At 37.4% G+C, this 18291-nt stretch overlaps 1 protein-coding gene across 1 annotated transcript in view; it reads left to right on the top strand.

Moving 5' to 3' along the window:
• Wdr33 (WD repeat domain 33) overlaps nt 1–18291 on the top strand; it is a 102912-nt gene that overhangs the window by 67337 nt on the left and 17284 nt on the right. Inside the window, 9 exon segments of the mRNA XM_015479096.2 lie at nt 10165–10291; nt 11426–11580; nt 11675–11753; nt 12753–12863; nt 13835–13929; nt 14137–14223; nt 14450–14589; nt 15302–15454; nt 16077–17165. Of these exon segments, the coding sequence (XP_015334582.1) occupies nt 10165–10291; nt 11426–11580; nt 11675–11753; nt 12753–12863; nt 13835–13929; nt 14137–14223; nt 14450–14589; nt 15302–15454; nt 16077–17165 (2036 nt within the window).

The following is an 18291-nucleotide window of genomic DNA, read 5'->3' as shown; positions in this document are numbered from 1 at the left end:
TTTTAAACAGCTAACACAGGAAAATTTGCTCTGGCACAAAACACTGCAAAATTGCTTCTTCTTGGTCATTGTAAGTGAAGAATACAGAGGACTGATACATTTTAAATACTGTCAGGCAGTATTTTGGAAAACTATTACAGGTTTTCTTATTGTATCAATCTGATTGTATTTCTCCATAATCCTGAAGGTTTTTCTAAAAACGGTCTTTAAAATTTACTCAGATGGAAATTGTTCTTTTTCCTGTTTATACCTTACCCCCATGTTATTGTATAAAGTTCTAAGCAGTCCTCCATGTAAATTTCAGCAACACTTATGCCTGTATGTTCCTTGACTCACATATATATTTCAGCATACATTCATAAGAATTTGTTCACTTTAATGCTTAAAGTACTTAAATAGTTTTATGGCATTATCTTATGCTTTGTATGCTTAATTTCAGTTTCTAACCTACTTGACAGTTTGTTTTAGGCCAGCCCTTGTCAATTTTCCATGTACGTGGTACAAATCAACAAATCATTTTAACTTCTTATGCAAATTAAATGTGGAATTTAAGTAGGAATATTGGCAAGTTTATAATGCATCTATCTCTCTTTTTTCCGTTGAGTTTGCAGTGTTACGTTTGCATATTGCTTGCTTTTCTGACATCTCAAGATTTTTACAACTTGGAAAATACTTCTGTGCTACCTACCCCTTATTTCTAATTTGTTTTCGAAGAAATACACATTACAAGTGTGGTTGAAGGCCCCTTGGTGTTTCTCTCCCTAGTCCCTTCTTTTCTCTTACTCAGAGGTGTCCAGTCCCTGAATTGAGGTTCACCATTGTCAAACATACAGAGCTAGTGTTTCACATTTGCCAAATCAGTCTCCTAATAAACATAGAAGTAATCTGAGAAATGATTAAATTCTCCCACAGAATTATAATATATATTGCAAGCATCAAAGGCTCTCAGACTTGGGGGGGATCAAACTCGTCCATTTCAAAAATTCAGCATTGACCAATCTACTTGATCACCAAAACCCTTCACCTACGATTCTGTGTGCTGTTGTTGCTTGGAACACTTTGAACACTGCTAGAGGTGTACCCATTCTGGAATTGATGTAGCATTGAATTTTGTAGTTTTTCACTAATATAACTTTCTAGATTGGAATGACAAAGATTCTAATAGTAGTCACTCACATTTGATGTTAATTATGAAATCATGATGAAAACCTTTGAAAGGTGAGATCTTTTCAAAAAAAAAGGTAAAATGCTCATAAATTGCACATTTATTGATGGATGAACAAGTTACACTCCTTAAGTTTTTCAATTCTTGAGTTCTTTGATCTTCTAAACTGTCTTGCTATGGACCTTGGCTTTACTTACCCCTTTGCCTTAAATTTATCTGTTTATGTTTTTGTGGCCAAAAGTAGCCTGAGTTTGCTGTTAATGTTTAACACATTTTCTTGAGTGGCAGTTCTTAAACTGTTAATATTGTACAAGATGATACTTGAATCTTTGTTTGCTTTTTCCTTCCTGTATTAGAACATCTTGGTGCTTTTTATGAGTTATGTATAAAAGAAATTTTTCTTAACATTTGTTCATATAATGACCTGATCCAGGAAAATAAAATGGGAAAATGGACACTATTTCTGACCTTCAAATAAAACTTATTTATTGGTTTTCAGACTTTTCACCGAGCCTTGGGTCATATGCATTGTCTTAGGGCAGAGTTGTGCCGTGTGACAGGTCCTTTAGGATCTGATGAGGCTGTGGAAGAGGGGTGAAATCCTGGGAAAATGCACAGGGACACAGAATTTACATACAGTTTCACAAAAGCCAGGGAACCTCCTCCTCTAAAGGAAGCCTCACAAAACAGCTCTTTCCCTTACTCACCACACTCCACTTTGTGCTTCTGGGATAGGAAATAAAGAGCAGGAAATTTCCACTATCTACAAAAGTAAGTCTAGCACATCTGTTTACCAAAATATCTAAAGCCTAGAGCATTTATTGTATTGTTCTTATAATTTAAGGGTTAATTAAGGTGAGTCTGTTTTGTTTTCCTTAAATCTTTTAAGCACACGAATGAATTTTTCATTAGTTGGGAAGATCATCTTGTTTACACTCTGCACTTCACTTATTTCAGGCATGATTTTGTAGCATATTTTAAAGTGTGTGTGTGGGTTTCTATCTTGTGGAGCAGCCTCAAAAATTTACATTTAAAAAATAAGTTTCAGTTTTAATTCAGAAAACTTTTAAATTATTGACTATCTTGGGAAAGTTAATGTTCCAGGGCCACATAATCCCACAGATGTTACCCCAGTGTTCAGCCCTTGTTATATTTGGTGACTACATTTCGGAGGTTGGCACTCATACAGGAGCCTAATAAATGTTGGTATCATGCACACTTATTTTGAATTAATGAATGAGTGGAGGAGTACATAAATGAATGTGTGAAAGAATGATCAAGTGGAATAAATGAAATCATTTACTTCCTATTTAACTGTAAACTTTAATGCACAGTTAGTGGCTGCTTTTGCAAGTGATTTGTTCAACACTATCTCTAGCCTGTTGGACACAGTTAATACCCAAACCTGTGTCACATGTCTCCAAGAGATACTAAATTGATAATTATGCTGGTAGGACCCTGAGTAAAAGTTTAGCTAGCTGACTTTCTACAAAAGAAATGGTACAGAATTCATGGACCTCAAGGCTTGATCCCTAAACATAATCCAGTGTGGTTAGATTAATCTGTAATTTCTTTTGGTGGACTTAGGTAACAGACACTGGCCTTCATAATCAATCCAGTTACTCTCAGATATTTTTAAAAGAAGTAATTCTTGCTTGTATATTTATTTTTAGATTTTTATCCTTAACTAGCTTTGAGAGATGAGAACAAATGTCACACAGTCTCCTCAGTTACAGTTGAGCAAGTTGAAGTTGATTTAGAATTTCAACAACCAATTGGAACTATTGTGCCACTTCATTTGGATATTACATTTAGTAAGGTGAAGAGAGGATTGAATCAGAAAGAAGAAAACACGTGCCAACTCCTACCACAGGTTAACCCTTCTAGGTTGCAATGTTCTCATATATAAAAAATTGTAGGGGTGGGTAATTTTATAGGTCTTTTCTAGCTCTGGTATAATTAAAGATAACTTTTTTTGCTAGTTTTCATTGTGTAGCTGAGATAATGAATAAAAATAATATGACTATGGAAACTTAAAGAGAAACTTTGATTAAGGCTGATAATTGTCTTAAGAGTCCTTTTTGTGAGGATGGGAATATTCTGTTACCTGATCTGTTCATTGTGGTAGCCACTAGTCACATGTAACTTGAGTACTTGACTAGTATGAGTGAGGAACTAAACTTTTAACTTTAAATAATTACGTGTAGCTAAGAGCTACCACATTGGATCATGCAGGTTAAGTTCCTAAATATTTGTGTTCAAAGGGAATTCCACACATAGATTTATGTCAGTCTAGTTCTTTATATAATGATTGACAATTGGAATTTCTAAATTTAATAAATTTATAATTGTACTCTAGTCTAATCAATGGAATCTTTCTTCAAGGATATCCTCTGTTTACAGTTGCAGTCCAGAATGTATAAGGTGCTATGACCTTTCCCAGTCATCCTGGATTCTTTACTTGGTAACCATGTGCCTATATTATTGGCTTCGTAAAAGTTCTGCCATCCTTTTGAGGATCGTGTGTGTACACTATGGCCTACTTGTAGATTATTGTCAGTCTCCTCTTGGGCCAGACTTTGTCCCTGTAGTAGGCTTTGTAGTGCTAGAGCAAGTTTAGTGTTGTTCAGAGTCTGACCTTTATTTTATTTTTTACATGTTTGATTCTGATAAGTTTTATTAAATTCCATTTTAAAAAAATAGTCCTTCGTTGGTGAGAAGTTTTTTGTCCTAAAAACTTCAACCATTAGCAAGATATTTTTAGTTTGAGACTGCTGTATCACTAAGCTATAAAAACAGTTACTATCTGAATGAATTCAGCATTAGATATACTCCATTCTTGGAATTTTCATGTTTGGGGTTCACAGTGAGCACTGTTCAAATTTTAGTGTTGAGGCATTCTTCAAGGGTGATGTTTGAAATTGATAGACCATGTGTTTGGTACTCAGTCATTTTTTCTATCAGATATTAACTTACATAAGATCATTTTTTATACGTGACTTGCCAGTTCACAAATATCTTCGAAACCTGATTCAGCTCTATTGACCTGAGGTCTGTCATTGAAAATTCTGCAGCCCTGCTGAGGATCTGAAGCACATCTTCCTGGGACTACAGGTGCTGGTTAGCTCTGTATTGCAGAGCAAAGTCAATAATTGATTTTTGAGTAGAGGGAGACCAAAGGCAATTGTCCTTAAATAAATAATAAAAACATATGAAACATAAAGCAGCACAGAAATAGTAAATGCCTTCTTACTCCCTTACTATTTCTTCTCTCTAGTATGTTATTACCATTTAAGTTTTCTGTTATACACATGGGATAAAAATACCTTGGTTTTCTGTCAGTATTATTTTTGTTTTTTACAAGACAGGCTTATTGAGATATCATTCACTAAGATACAGAAAATTTCCAGCACCCCGGAAGGTACCTATTTCTGCCTCAATTTTAATAACCATATTATATTCATTATGTCAGTTTACTTTAATTTTCCTTAGTAACCCCTCATTCATTCATATTTAGATTATTTTCAGTCTTGGCGATTTAAACACAGTGCAGTAAATATCTTTGAACATAAATTCTGGTATGCTTTTCAGTTACAGCATGAATTTCTACCAGATGATTTATAGGATCTAAGATTTTGGTAGCTACAGCCAAATGGCCTCCCCCAAAATATGTAGCAATTTACTTTCCAACCAGTTACAAATGAGAATACCTCTTACTCTCTCTAACACCAAGGGATACCACACATGATATTTGGTAATTTGGTAGGGAAAGTACAACTGGCAAAGTAACTTGCATTCAGTGGTGGTTTTTCTCATATTAAAAAACATACCAAAAGGTTCAGAGACAAAACCTAACCTGTGTTATTTATTTTTAAAGCCATAATATCACACTAGAGGAAATATGAATAGAAACACTTTTATGTTTCTACTATCCCAATATAATTTTCACTTTTGTTTATCTGCATCTGCAATTTTGTAATCGTGTATTTTTATAACCATCCTCTCAACATATTAATCCATGTATTGTTGTGCATGTGTTCTTCCATTTGTTTTTAGTGGACTTTTATTTTACTTTTAGTTTGCTTTTTAAAAGTATTTTGTTAGTTATTCATGGATCTTTATTTATTTATATGTGGTGCTGAGAATTGAACCCAGTGCCTCACACATGTTATAGGCAAGTGCTTTACCACTGAGCCACAACCCAAACTTTTAGTTGCTTTTATTTCATGGGTTTTATGAGCCTTTTTCTTTGTTTTCCATTTTAATAGATATATGATTGTTTAATATTTGGGTTATGGCACGTTTTATCTGTCTTTATACTTCCAAAATTTGTTGCCTAGTTTTCGCTATTATAAACAAGGCTTCAGATACTATCATATGAAAGTTTTCCCTCCTCCATCCCTCCCTTTTCTGCCACCTCCTCTTTTCCCCTCTTCTTCCTCTTCTTAATATATTTTTTTAGTTGTAGATGGACAACAGTAGCTTTATTTATTTATTTGTCAGTGAACCTTTATTTTATTTATTTTTATGTGGTGCTAAGGATCGAACCCAGTGCCTCACACATGTGAGGCAAGTGCTCTACTACTGAGCTACAGCCCAGGCCCACCCCTCCCCTTTTTTTTTTAAATAAAAGAGGCCTGGTTTTGCTATTTCCTAAGCTGGTCTTGAACTGCTGGACTCAAATGATCTGTGTATCTCAGTCTCCCAAGTAGCTGCAAGTACAGGTGTGAGCCATTACACCTGCATTGTATGCAAGTTTTAAAAATTATGTTCTTAGGATGTGTTTCCTACTAGTCTTACTTTTCTTAACCTAAATGTATGTATCAGCATTGGCATGGCATGGTAGCTTTTTATATTTGAAATAATTTTTGTCAGTGCAGAAGAAATTTATTTTAATTTTTTCCTCCCTGAAGGAAACAGTTACATATCAATTTGCTTTTATGGTAGCTTAAACTATTTTTTTTTAAATTTTAAAAGTTTTTTAAAAAAAGTATAAAGATTTCACACCTGCTTTCCCAAGGTAGTTTCCTGTTAGTTGATTCAGTTTTTGATTGAAATTTTCTCCCAGTAGGTTATGTGTTTTAAAATTTAAAACTTACAAAATAGTATATATGTTGAGTATCCCTTATCTGAAATACTTATAAACAGAAGTGTTTCAAATTTCTTTTTCTTCCTTCCTTCCCCCGCCCTCCCCAGATTTTGGAATGTTTGCATATATGTAATGAGATATCTTGGGGGGATAGGTCCTAGGGCTAAACACAAAATTTATTTTTATTTTATACACACTTTATACATATAGCCTGAAGGTATTTTTATACAATTTTTTTTTTTGTGTGTGTGTACACCAGGGATTGAACCCAGTGGTGCTCAACCATTGAGCCACATCCCCAGCCCCCCTTTTTTTTAAAAAAAAATTTGAGACAGGGTCTTGCTAAGTTGCTTAGGGCCTTGCTAAATTGCTGAGGCTGGCCTTCAACTTTCAGTTGTCCTACCTCAGCCTCCCAGGTGACTGGGATTACAGGCTTGCACCATCATGCCTGGCTGATTTTAATTCTTTTTATAATTTCTCCACACTAAGTTTTGTAGTATGAAATTTTATGCCTAAGGCATTGTTTGAGATTTTGAAGCATTTTGGAGTTTGGATTAGGAATGTTCAATTTGTACAGTGAAATCTGTTTCTTACCTTTTTTGCCCAAGCTTTCCTGTTTCCCTCTCTTGGAGGCAGTTAGTAGGAGATTCTTGTGCATACTTTAAGATACATTTTATGCATTTTCGAACAAGTGTTAGTTTGTTCTTTGTGTGGACGTGTGACCCTTTTGAAGCCACAAATGTTAGCATGTTGCACATATTTTCTTTCCTTTTTTAATATTTTATTTTTTATTTTGTAGTTGGACACATACCTTTATTTTATTTATTTATTTTTATGTGGCGCTGAGGATCGAACCCAGGGCCTCGCACGTGCTAGGAGAACGCTCTACCAATGAGCCACTACCCCAGCCCTGCACATATTTTCTTAGGTGACTTTATTTGTACTTAATTTTTAAAAATATAGATGATACAGGCACAAGGCTCAGAAATAAAACAGTGAATACAAAAGCTGAAGAATGAGTAATCTCTATCCCAATTTTCTACCTGCTAAGTACCATCCTTTAGGAGTCTTTGTGCAGATAGAAGCAAATAGGAAAGTACATGTTGTTGTCATCCCTTTCCCCTTTTGCAACTCTGAAACTGACCTTTTTATGTCTAAAAAGGCAATTAGTCCTTAAGAGCAGAGACTCTGGAACCAGCTCTCTACATTGAACTCCCTGAATTTATTTTGTAATACATTCAAAATATATTAGAAGATGTGCATATATCCTGAGTGCTTCCCTCATGCAGATTTCTGCTCTGCCACCTATCAACTGTGTGATCAAGAGCCAGTTCTTTCATCTGTGTTGTAAAGTATTCATTGTAAAACTATGAGTTAGCGTATTGGAGATTCTTCATTTAGTATAGTACCATATGTAAACATATGTTTTCTAGTATGATTTAAGAATAGTGACCAAAAGTAATATTTGAGAATCAATACCTATTAGTTTGACTTATATCTATGATGTGGATGGGTGTGAGTATATTCATGGCATTCTTTCCTTGTTTGAATTTTGCCCAAATAAATTATAGAAAAATTCAGAAAACAAAGGACCCAAAATACATTTTATATGTTTTTATAGTTTGATAGTGTTTTAATTTTTGCATATACTTTACACTAAGTAGGTATACTTTCTCTATGTAATAAAGATATTCCAGAAAAGGCAAAGGTAGAATTGAGTCCTAAGAATATATTTTTTACATAGTGCATCATCATTAGAAAGTGCTTTCTTATACATTTGCCAGAAATTCCAGTTTGTTTGGTTAAAATTCATATATAGTGCTGGGCACAGTGGTGTATGCCTATAATCCCAATGGCTCAGAAGGCTGAGACAGGAGGATTGCGAATTTAAAGCCAGTCTCAGCAAAAACACCGTGCTAAGCAACTCAGTGAGACCTTATCTCTAAATTTAAAAAAAAGGGCTGGGGATATAGCTCAGTGGTTGAGTGCCCCTGAGTTCAATCCCAGGTACCCTTTGCCAAAAAAAAAAAGTGTACATAGCTATACACCTTATTCATTTTTAAGTGGGCCATAAAGGTTTTTTTGTTTTGTTTTTTTTATGTGGTGCTGAGGATTGAACCCAGTGCCTCACACATGCTAAGGCAAGCTCTCTATCACTGAGCTACAACCCCAGCCCTGCCATAAAGGCTTTAAATTCCCCGATCACATCTTTTCAGTGTTAGATTGGTAATAATATTAAAGATTTTTAAGGCAAGGAAGGGGCCGGAAGGACCGAACTGTGTTTTTGTTTCAATTTTTCCATCTTTTGTTTTTAATAAAATATCAGGCAACAGCAAAACCTGCCGTCCCTTTTCCCATCCTCAGCTTCACCCTCATGGAATGGGAGTTAGAAAATATGTTTCTTGAAGTAGAGCACTTGCCTAGCATTTGTGAGATACTGAGTTCAATCTTCAGCACCATAAGGGAAAAAGAAAAAGTTCATTGAAGAAAATCTAAAGACACAAGGAAAAGGAATCTCTATAATACCACCTCCCAGCTTTATGGTATTTGTTAACAACTGGGTATCTAGACTTCTTGCTATTTTTCTCTGCACAGACATACACATGCAATCACTTATGTTGTTGAATTGTTTGCTTTTTACAGTAAGAATATACACTAATTTGTTGAAAAATAAATTTAGTATAATGGATGTTTTAATCACTTTATTAAATCATCCATAAGATCATTTGTAATAGGTGCATCATATTCCTTAGAGTACATGTGCCATGCTGCAATTATTTCCTTGTAGAAAAATCCCTTTGGACATCCATTATTTCCTGTCAATAGAATCTTCCAAACTGTTCTCCGTATGATTAGCCCACTCCTCCGTGCTTGCCAGTGTGGGCTATTGTGTTGGGATGAGCCTAGCCCTATGTGAGACGTGTTTCTCCTTTTCTGAACTGGTATAGATCGCTTCCACTTCCTGGAGACCATCTCTTCCTTCTTCTGTTTCCCTTTGTACTTTTATTCAAAATTTTTTCCTTCCATCTAAAATTTTCTGAAGCTGTTTCATACGTGTTCTTACTTTTCACCTGCCTCCCGTGCATCTGCTTCATAAATCCCTACTCCCAGCTTTTTTTTTTTTGGGGTGTGTGTGTGTGTGTGTGTGTGTATGTGCACGTGCACATGCGTGTGTGTATATGTTTTGCTAGGGATTGAACTCAGGTCTTGGTGTATGCAAGGCAAGTCTCTGCCACTGAGCTACATTCCTTTTTTAATTTTCAGATAGGCTCTTGCTAAATTGCCCAGGCTGGCCTTGAACTTTTGATCCTTCTGCTTCAGCCTCCTGATTTGTAAAATATTAAGACTATACTACACCACGTTTTTATAAAAAACAATACTTATTTCTTTGTTAATCCTGATTTTCACATTTGTAATATTTTAGTAACTCAATTTATTGTGATTACATGTTAATCTACATATGAATTTGGCAGAAATAATTTTTCTCCTGTACTTCAATAAATAAGTAAAAAGCTGGAATACTTTTTCCTCTCCTCATTCTATGTACCAAGGAGTTTTGAACTATAACAAATACCACAAAGTAGGAAAACCAAAGTTTGCTATTTGTGGGCTTGAGGGGTACAACTTCCAAAAGGACTTGGCTCACCTGCCAGCAAGTAGGCTGGGAGATATACTTAGTTTCAGGAGGAGGGGACTGGGTTTTGTGCATCCTGGCATCAGAAGAAAGCTTGATGTATCTATCAAAAGACCTCCAGACACAGACCAAAGAGTCTTTTAAAAAAAAAAATTAGGTTGACTGAGCAATGAGATCAAGACATTTAATAGATTTCTCTACTTCGGTTAAATTACAATGAAGTCCTGCTTTAAATGCACAAGACTGAATAGGTTTTATCCTAACTTGTTTCAACAGGGCATGGTGCTGATGTGAAATGTGTAGACTGGCATCCAACCAAAGGGTTAGTTGTTTCAGGAAGTAAAGATAGTCAACAGCCAATCAAGTTCTGGGATCCCAAGACTGGACAGAGTCTTGCTACACTGTAAGTGATAGGAGCCCCACCTTATTCCCCAAACAGAGGGGAACAAAGCAGCCTATATTCTTTAACTTTTAGCTTTCTCTTATATATTCCTGTAAACGTGGTTTAGATACCAGATGGACTTGGAGCTGTAGACTTTTTATTAATTATGTTTTGTCTCTATAAATCCCTAATGAAATATGCTTGATATTTGTTCTGCCACATATGCCTAAATTTAATTTGGTGAGCTTAGCGGGGGAGCAGGAAGAGGAAATCGTTATTACCGTTTTTTCTCACTGTCCATCCTCATTAGCATACCTTTTGGCACTGTATAAATTTGATGTATGTGCCTCTTAGAGGTCATAGCTCAGCCTTCTCCATATAATCTATTTATACAGAAGGTCCTCCTTATCCCCCCCACCGCCCAATAAAATAAAAGAAGAAGCTGACTTTTTGAGCTAACGTGCATTTTTTTTCCCTCTCATGCTTACAATGCAACTGCGTAATGCAATTTTTTTCTCTTTGAATTCTTTGTAAATGTTCACAGTTCTATGAATATGTTCACCTTTTTGGCTGAACTCTGCATCCTGTTCCTTCATTTGGGAAGTAAACCACCCCCAAGTGAATTGGTTGGAGCAAGGCTGCCTTATTGCATATTCTAGTGGCAGTGACCAATGCTGCATCTTGTGACTGATGTCCCTTCAAGTTGTACATTGCACAGGCCTTAAGGCATTGTCTTTAGTTCAAATTAACCTTCACATTATTCAGTGCCTATTTTTATGCTTTGTCTTAATAAGAAGAATGTCATTAACCTTTTAAAATTGAATGACCTTTACTGAATATTGGTTTATGTATTCCAAATTCTTTCTCTGATTCACAGATAAAACTTTTCTGTACAATTGAAGCTCTGCTGCTATTTTATCTGGGTAGTGAGAGCAGCACTTTGGTAATGGATATTACTTCTGTTGACCTAATTCTTTCAAGTGTACTTTGATGTTATATTCTTATTACATTACCCCATAATGTTATATGCTTATTACTTCTAGGTCACACCTCTTGCTATCTTGATCCATGGTGCTTTCAACCAAAATGGTCATTATATTGATTGATGCTTGTTTTTGAATTCCAACCATTATTTTCTTGGTGCTCTGTTTCTAGTCATGCCCATAAAAACACTGTAATGGAAGTGAAATTAAACCTCAATGGCAATTGGCTACTCACAGCATCACGTGATCATCTCTGTAAACTTTTTGACATCCGAAACCTGAAAGAAGAGCTTCAAGTCTTCCGTGGTCATAAGAAAGAAGCCACAGGTCCGTGACGGTTATGCTTGATTTTTTTATGACTGTTACCTGTAGCATTCACAGACCCAAACAATTTTGTCTTTTCCCTTGTTTCTGTTTACAGCTGTGGCCTGGCATCCTGTGCACGAAGGGCTTTTTGCCAGTGGAGGATCAGATGGTTCTTTGTTATTCTGGCATGTTGGGTGTGTAACGTTTATGTATGTATGGAAGGGCTGGGGATGTAGCTCAGTGGTAGAGCTCATGCAGCACCGCAAAAGAAAGAAAAAGAAGTAACACACACAAAATTATTACATTTTTCATGGTATAAAAGTGGCATTTGGGGCTGGGGCTATAGCTTAGTGGTAGAGCCTTTGTTTAGGATGCACAGGTCACTGGGTTCCATCCTCAGCACGCATAAAAATAAACAAAATAAAGGCGTTCTGTCCATCTACAACTACAAAAACAATTTTTAGCAACAAAAGTGGCATTTTATTCTGGAAGTCAGGGACTTGGTGGTTCAGGACTTTGGACAGGGCACAGCAGGGATGGTTCCTCTGCTTCTTTGTGTTTGAAGCCCCTGCTGGGATGACATAAAGGCCAGGCTGTACTTGGGCACTGTGTACTAGAGTACATGGCCTCTCTGTGGTAGAGGCTTCTGGAAGTATGAGCTCTTGGAGAAAGAGTGTATTCAGAGACTCAGGTAGAAAGTGGGTGATCTTTTCTGGTCTCTGAATCATACAGTGTAAATTTTGCCACATTCTGTTGATTATCAGTAAGTCCAGGAAACAGTATATTTCTATGAAGAGAGCACTTGAATGTGTGTAAGCACAATAAAGTTTTCTATTTTTTCTGAGTGTTAGTATGTACTGTATTAGTCTGCCTGCAGTTTTAAATTCTGTAAATCCAGCTTAGAATAAAAAATGTAGCACTTCTACTTTTGGCTGTGGAAGTTGTTAAGGGAAAATGAAATAGCATTCTTAGTCTCTTATTGGTAAAATAATTTTTGAAGCATTTACCCCTCTGCTTCTTTTGTCTTTGGATAAAAGAAGGTATTTTTGATGACAAGTCAGTACCTCTGAAACATCTAGAATTGACTAGATTTAAAGTAACAGGCATTGATAGCTTTGTTTTAAGGCTAAAAGAAAATTAGCCTTTCTTCATTAACTTTTGTGAAAAGGACTTCTTTCTTTGTGCTGTTACAGAGTAGAGAAGGAAGTGGGTGGGATGGAGATGGCCCATGAAGGAATGATCTGGAGTCTGGCTTGGCATCCTCTTGGACATATTCTCTGCTCAGGCTCAAATGACCATACTAGGTAAGCTTTATAGTGAAAATAGTAAGGGATTATTGTACTTATAGAACAGTGAGAAATAAATATTACATGTTTATTTTCGTTTATTGATGGATGTACTAATTTGTATTTCAACTTGTCTTTAAAACATTTTTATAGTGTTTTATAAATATTTTTGTTGCAATATGGAGATTGTATATTGTACATGATTTTGGTTGTTTGAATCAATTTTTGCCTTCTTATTAAAAAAATTTTTTTTCCAACATTTTAAAGTTTGAGAAGGAAAGAATTGTAAAAAATCTGTTGTGTGTACCAAGGAACTGGTATATACCACACTATTAATTTTCCATAACAACACTGAAACTATGTTCCTTCTCTCTTCCCATTACTTTTATTTTTTTATTAATTTTTTGATTTGTTTTAATTAGTTACACATGATAGTAGAATGCATTTATGCATTTTGGTATATCATACATAGATGGGATATAATTTCTCATTTTTCTGAGTACATGTTGCAGAATCATATTGGTCATGCAGTCATATATATACATAAAGTAATAGTGTCTGTTTCATTCTACTATCTTTCCTATCCCCACATCCCCTCCCCACCTATCCCCACTTCACTTCCCTCTACCTAATCTAAGGTAACACAATTCTTCTCTAATGTCCCCTGCCTTATTGTGAATTAACAGCTGCATATTAGAGAAAACATTCGTTTGTCCTTTGGTTTTTTGAGATTGGCTTATTTCACTTAGCATGATATTCTCCAACTCCATCCATTTACTGGCGAATGCCATAATTTCACTCTTCTTTAAAGCTGAGTAATATTCCATTGAGTATATATACCTCATTTTCTTTATTCATTTATCTATTGAAGGACACCTAAGTTCCAAAGTTTAGCTGTTGGGAATTGAGCTGCTATAAACATTGATGTGGCTGCATTACTGTAGTATGCTGATTTTAAGTCCTTTGGGCCATTACTTTTATTTTGACAGCAAATTCTGGACTCGAAACCGACCAGGTGATAAAATGCGAGATCGGTATAATCTAAACCTATTACCTGGAATGTCTGAAGATGGAGTAGAATATGGTGAGGCTTGTACATTCATGTTTGAAATGTTGATATTCTGTTATAACAGTGTTAGTATTGGCAATATTATGCAAAACTGACTTTAATAGTTTGATTTATTGGATTATAAATAACCAGAGGAATGATCTATTTTTATAAAGTATTAATTTTTATTGGCCACTGCTTTCATACAATCTCTGTTTACAATGAGTATATTATTCTTTGTAGATGACCTTGAACCTAATAGCCTGGCAGTGATTCCAGGGATGGGAATACCAGAACAACTAAAATTAGCTATGGAACAGGAGCAGATGGGTAAGAGTAGTTACAGTAGTTGCGTTCATTTCTTATAAAATTTTTGTGGTCATTTTTTCTTATCTTCATGACTATTTGTATTGAATGTCACATGATTTATGTTGAGAAATGCTCATTAAAGTGATGCAAACTGCATAGTATTTAAAATCTTCCAAAAATATGTTCATTGATCAGGTGGCCAATTACTTTCATTTAAAGGGCTAACTACTTCTCTTTATGGTTATAGGGAAGGATGAATCAAACGAAATTGAAATGACAATTCCAGGTTTAGATTGGGGAATGGAGGAGGTGATGCAAAAGGATCAGAAAAAAGTACCTCAGAAGAAAGTTCCTTATGCAAAACCTATTCCTGCTCAGTTCCAGCAGGTAACTAACTAAAAATGACCCCTTTCTCACCCACTTTCTCATTGTGAAATTGTGGTTAGTTTGTTTAATTGACATTGAAAATTAGGTCTCTCTTGGATCATCTCATCTATGGAAGGTGTTTGTGTACTGTGGACTCTTCTCCTTCACATATTCCTGTATTCTCAAACATAGTTCTCATCTGCTGCCTTGCAGATTTACTTTGTTTACCATGAATCTTCTGTCATTCTTTTTTCCTCATCTACTTATTTTACTAAGTTGTCAGGAAAAAGAGGTGTGGGTCAGAAAGTATATTGACTGTTTTCTCTATTGTCTGTCTTATCTGTCTTGTGCTTTGCAATGTGCCCTTTTGAAGAGAATGGCAAGCTTTTCTTTTTTGAGAACAGGTCTTGCTACATTGCCCAGGCTAGTCTTAATCTCTTGGGCTCAAGCAGTCCTCTTGCCTCAGCCCCCTGAGTGGTGGAACTACAGTTGCAGGCCACAATACCTAGCTAAGCTTTTCATTCTTACTAACTGGGATCTTTCAGTTTTTATCATCTTGGTAATTTCCATCTAGTAATGCACTGGTCTTATTCCATTCCTGAGTCACTAAGAATTTGCATTAGAAATAAGAACAGTTTAGCAGGTTGGGTTGAGCAGATGACATCACAGAATGGTTTTCTCATCCTATTATAATTTTCATATTTGAGGTATATTTTAATGCTTTTTTCCCAAGGCCTGGATGCAAAATAAAGTTCCAATCCCTGCTCCAAATGAGGTGCTGAATGACAGAAAAGAGGACATTAAATTGGAAGAGAAGAAAAAAACACAAGCGGAAATTGAGCAAGAAATGGCCACGTTACAGTATACCAATCCACAGCTTTTGGAGGTGTGTGAAGCTTTTTATTGGGGTGCTAGGTGATCTAAGAAAGCAGTGACAAATGTTTTTATTGATGTGCTTTTAAAGAAAGGGAAGGGTCTCAGGTGGGTCTGACAAGCTCCGTGATTTCTTACTGCTGTATTAGGAAGCTAGTTTCTAAAAGAATCCTTTTTCTTAGACTTTTAAAACCATCAGCGAGTACACCCAAGTTAAATACACCTTTTTAACAGAAAAGATAAGGCCAACATGATTTTAATTTGGATTCTTTTATTTACTGTAGGTAAACGAATTTTTTCTTTTTTGTCAACTGGCAGTACAGATGGCTTGTTCTTACTTTCCCACCTATGACAGCTATCAGGATGACAAAATAGTAATAAATTATTGGGCTTTTCCTACTCAAGATAAATATAAATAATCCTAAAAGGAAGTAGTCTGAGTGAGACTGCAGCCTCAATACTGGATAATCATGAGTGGCCTCTGGACATTTGAGTGTTGCAGTGGACTCTGGTTACCGCTGGGCCATTAAGACGTTAAGAATTTTGTATATTTTGAGGCTTCCTTGATGAAGTACTTGATAGCAGTATTGTCATCTTGGAGGGTTCTGGCTTAATTCTTTTTTCTTTCTTTCTAGCAACTTAAAATTGAAAGACTTGCGCAGAAACAGGCTGAGCAAATTCAGCCCCCTCCCTCATCTGGCACCCCTCTCCTTGGACCCCAGCCCTTTCCAGGACAAGGTCCAATGTCTCAGATTCCTCAAGGTTTTCAGCAGCCCCATCCATCTCAGCAGATGCCAATGAACATGGCTCAGATGGGGCCTCCAGGTCCACAGGGACAGTTTAGACCCCCTGGACCTCAGGGACAAATGGGACCACAAGGTCCTCCACTGCATCAGGGAGGTGGGGGGCCACAAGGATTCATGGGACCACAAGGGCCCCAGGGCCCACCCCAGGGGCTACCAAGGCCTCAGGACATGCATGGGCCCCAAGGAATGCAGAGGCACCCTGGACCTCATGGCCCTTTGGGACCTCAGGGGCCACCTGGACCACAGGGTAGTTCTGGTCCTCAAGGTCATATGGGTCCTCAGGGTCCACCAGGCCCACAGGGTCACATAGGACCTCAAGGTCCACCTGGTCCCCAGGGCCACTTAGGCCCACAGGGGCCTCCTGGTACTCAAGGAATGCAGGGACCACCTGGTCCCAGAGGAATGCAAGGACCTCCGCATCCTCATGGGATACAAGGTGGGCCAGGGTCTCAAGGAATCCAAGGTCCTGTTTCTCAGGGGCCTCTGATGGGATTGAATCCAAGAGGAATGCAGGGGCCTCCAGGTCCCCGAGAGAATCAAGGTCCTGCTCCCCAAGGGATGATGATGGGCCATCCACCTCAAGAGATGAGAGGACCTCACCCTCCAAGTGGACTGCTGGGACACGGCCCTCAGGAAATGAGAGGTCCTCAGGAGATGAGAGGCATGCAGGGGCCTCCACCTCAAGGATCAATGCTGGGCCCTCCCCAGGAACTTCGAGGTCCTCCAGGCTCACAAGGTCAGCAGGGGCCGCCCCAGGGCTCTTTGGGACCTCCACCCCAGGGTGGCATGCAAGGGCCCCCTGGACCTCAGGGACAGCAGAACCCAGCAAGAGGGCCACATCCATCTCAAGGGCCAATACCATTCCAGCAGCAGAAAACACCTCTGCTAGGTGATGGGCCCCGGGCCCCCTTCAATCAGGTACTATTTATTTCTAACTTGTAGGCATTAACAACACATTGGGGGGCTGGGATGTGGCTCAAGCGGTAGCACGCTCGCCTGGCATGCGTGCGACCCGGGTTCGATCCTCAGCACCACATACAAACAAAGATGTTGTGTCCGCCGAAAACTAAAAAATAAATATTAAAAAAAAAAAAATTAAAAAAAAAAAAAACGTTTAAAAAAAAAACAACACATTGGGGAAATATACTCTGCACTTGAAGCAGTATTGCTGAGAACAGTGAAAGGCAGTCAGAGCTAGGTGTAGCCATTTCTCTGCAAGTGATGGTGGTGTAAAATAATAGCATCCTGGCTAAAGAAGGAAGTAATGTCTGAAGAATTAGGTTATACTAGAGATTTTTCAAGAAAAGATCAACTTTGAATTGAATACAGTTTATTGTCCCAGGGAACCCAGAGCTATGGCTTTGAGGAGGAGACATGTTATGTTGTACATATCTCAGGTTGTCATGCTCCGCTTTCTGCATTCTTTACTTTGTAGCCCAGTGTTCCATGGGCCTGCAAGCAACCAACCCATGCCTGACCTGTCTTCCTGCTTTTCTTTTAAAGACAGTGTGGGATATTTATATACTGTAGACTGTGTATCTCACTATTTTTATCTTAGTGAATGCTTTCACAGATCTACAGTTCCAGAATGGACCACTCCAAAATGGTGACCCTTTGGATGAAATTCTGTTCAAGTTGTTTGCAGCTCTTTTTCTTATTTTTGGTACCAGGGATTGAACCCAGGGGCACTTAGCCACTGAACCATTTTCCCAGCCCTTTTTTATATTTTATTTAGAGACAGGGTCTCCCTGAGTTTCTTAGGGCCTCACTAAGTTGCTGAGACTGGCTTGAACTCAGAATTCTTCTGTCTCAGCCTCTGGAGCCGCTGGCACCACTACACCCATCTATTTTCAGCTTTCATATTAAAGTATTTGCAGGGAAGTGTATTTCTGTAAACATTTCCTTGGTCCATTTTCAAGAACTCTTGTGTTTTGTTTTGTTTTTTTCTTTTTGGAATAGGGGATTGAACCCAGAGGTATGTTACCATTGAGTTACATTCCCAGCCCTTTTTGGTTTTTTTATTTTAAAACAGGGTTTCACTAAG

Source organism: Marmota marmota, unplaced genomic scaffold (assembly GCF_001458135.2).
Source record: "Marmota marmota marmota unplaced genomic scaffold, marMar, whole genome shotgun sequence".
NCBI lineage: Eukaryota > Metazoa > Chordata > Mammalia > Rodentia > Sciuridae > Marmota > Marmota marmota.
The sequence above is the reverse complement of the archived record's forward strand: the minus strand, read 5'-3'. Positions and strand labels throughout refer to the sequence as shown.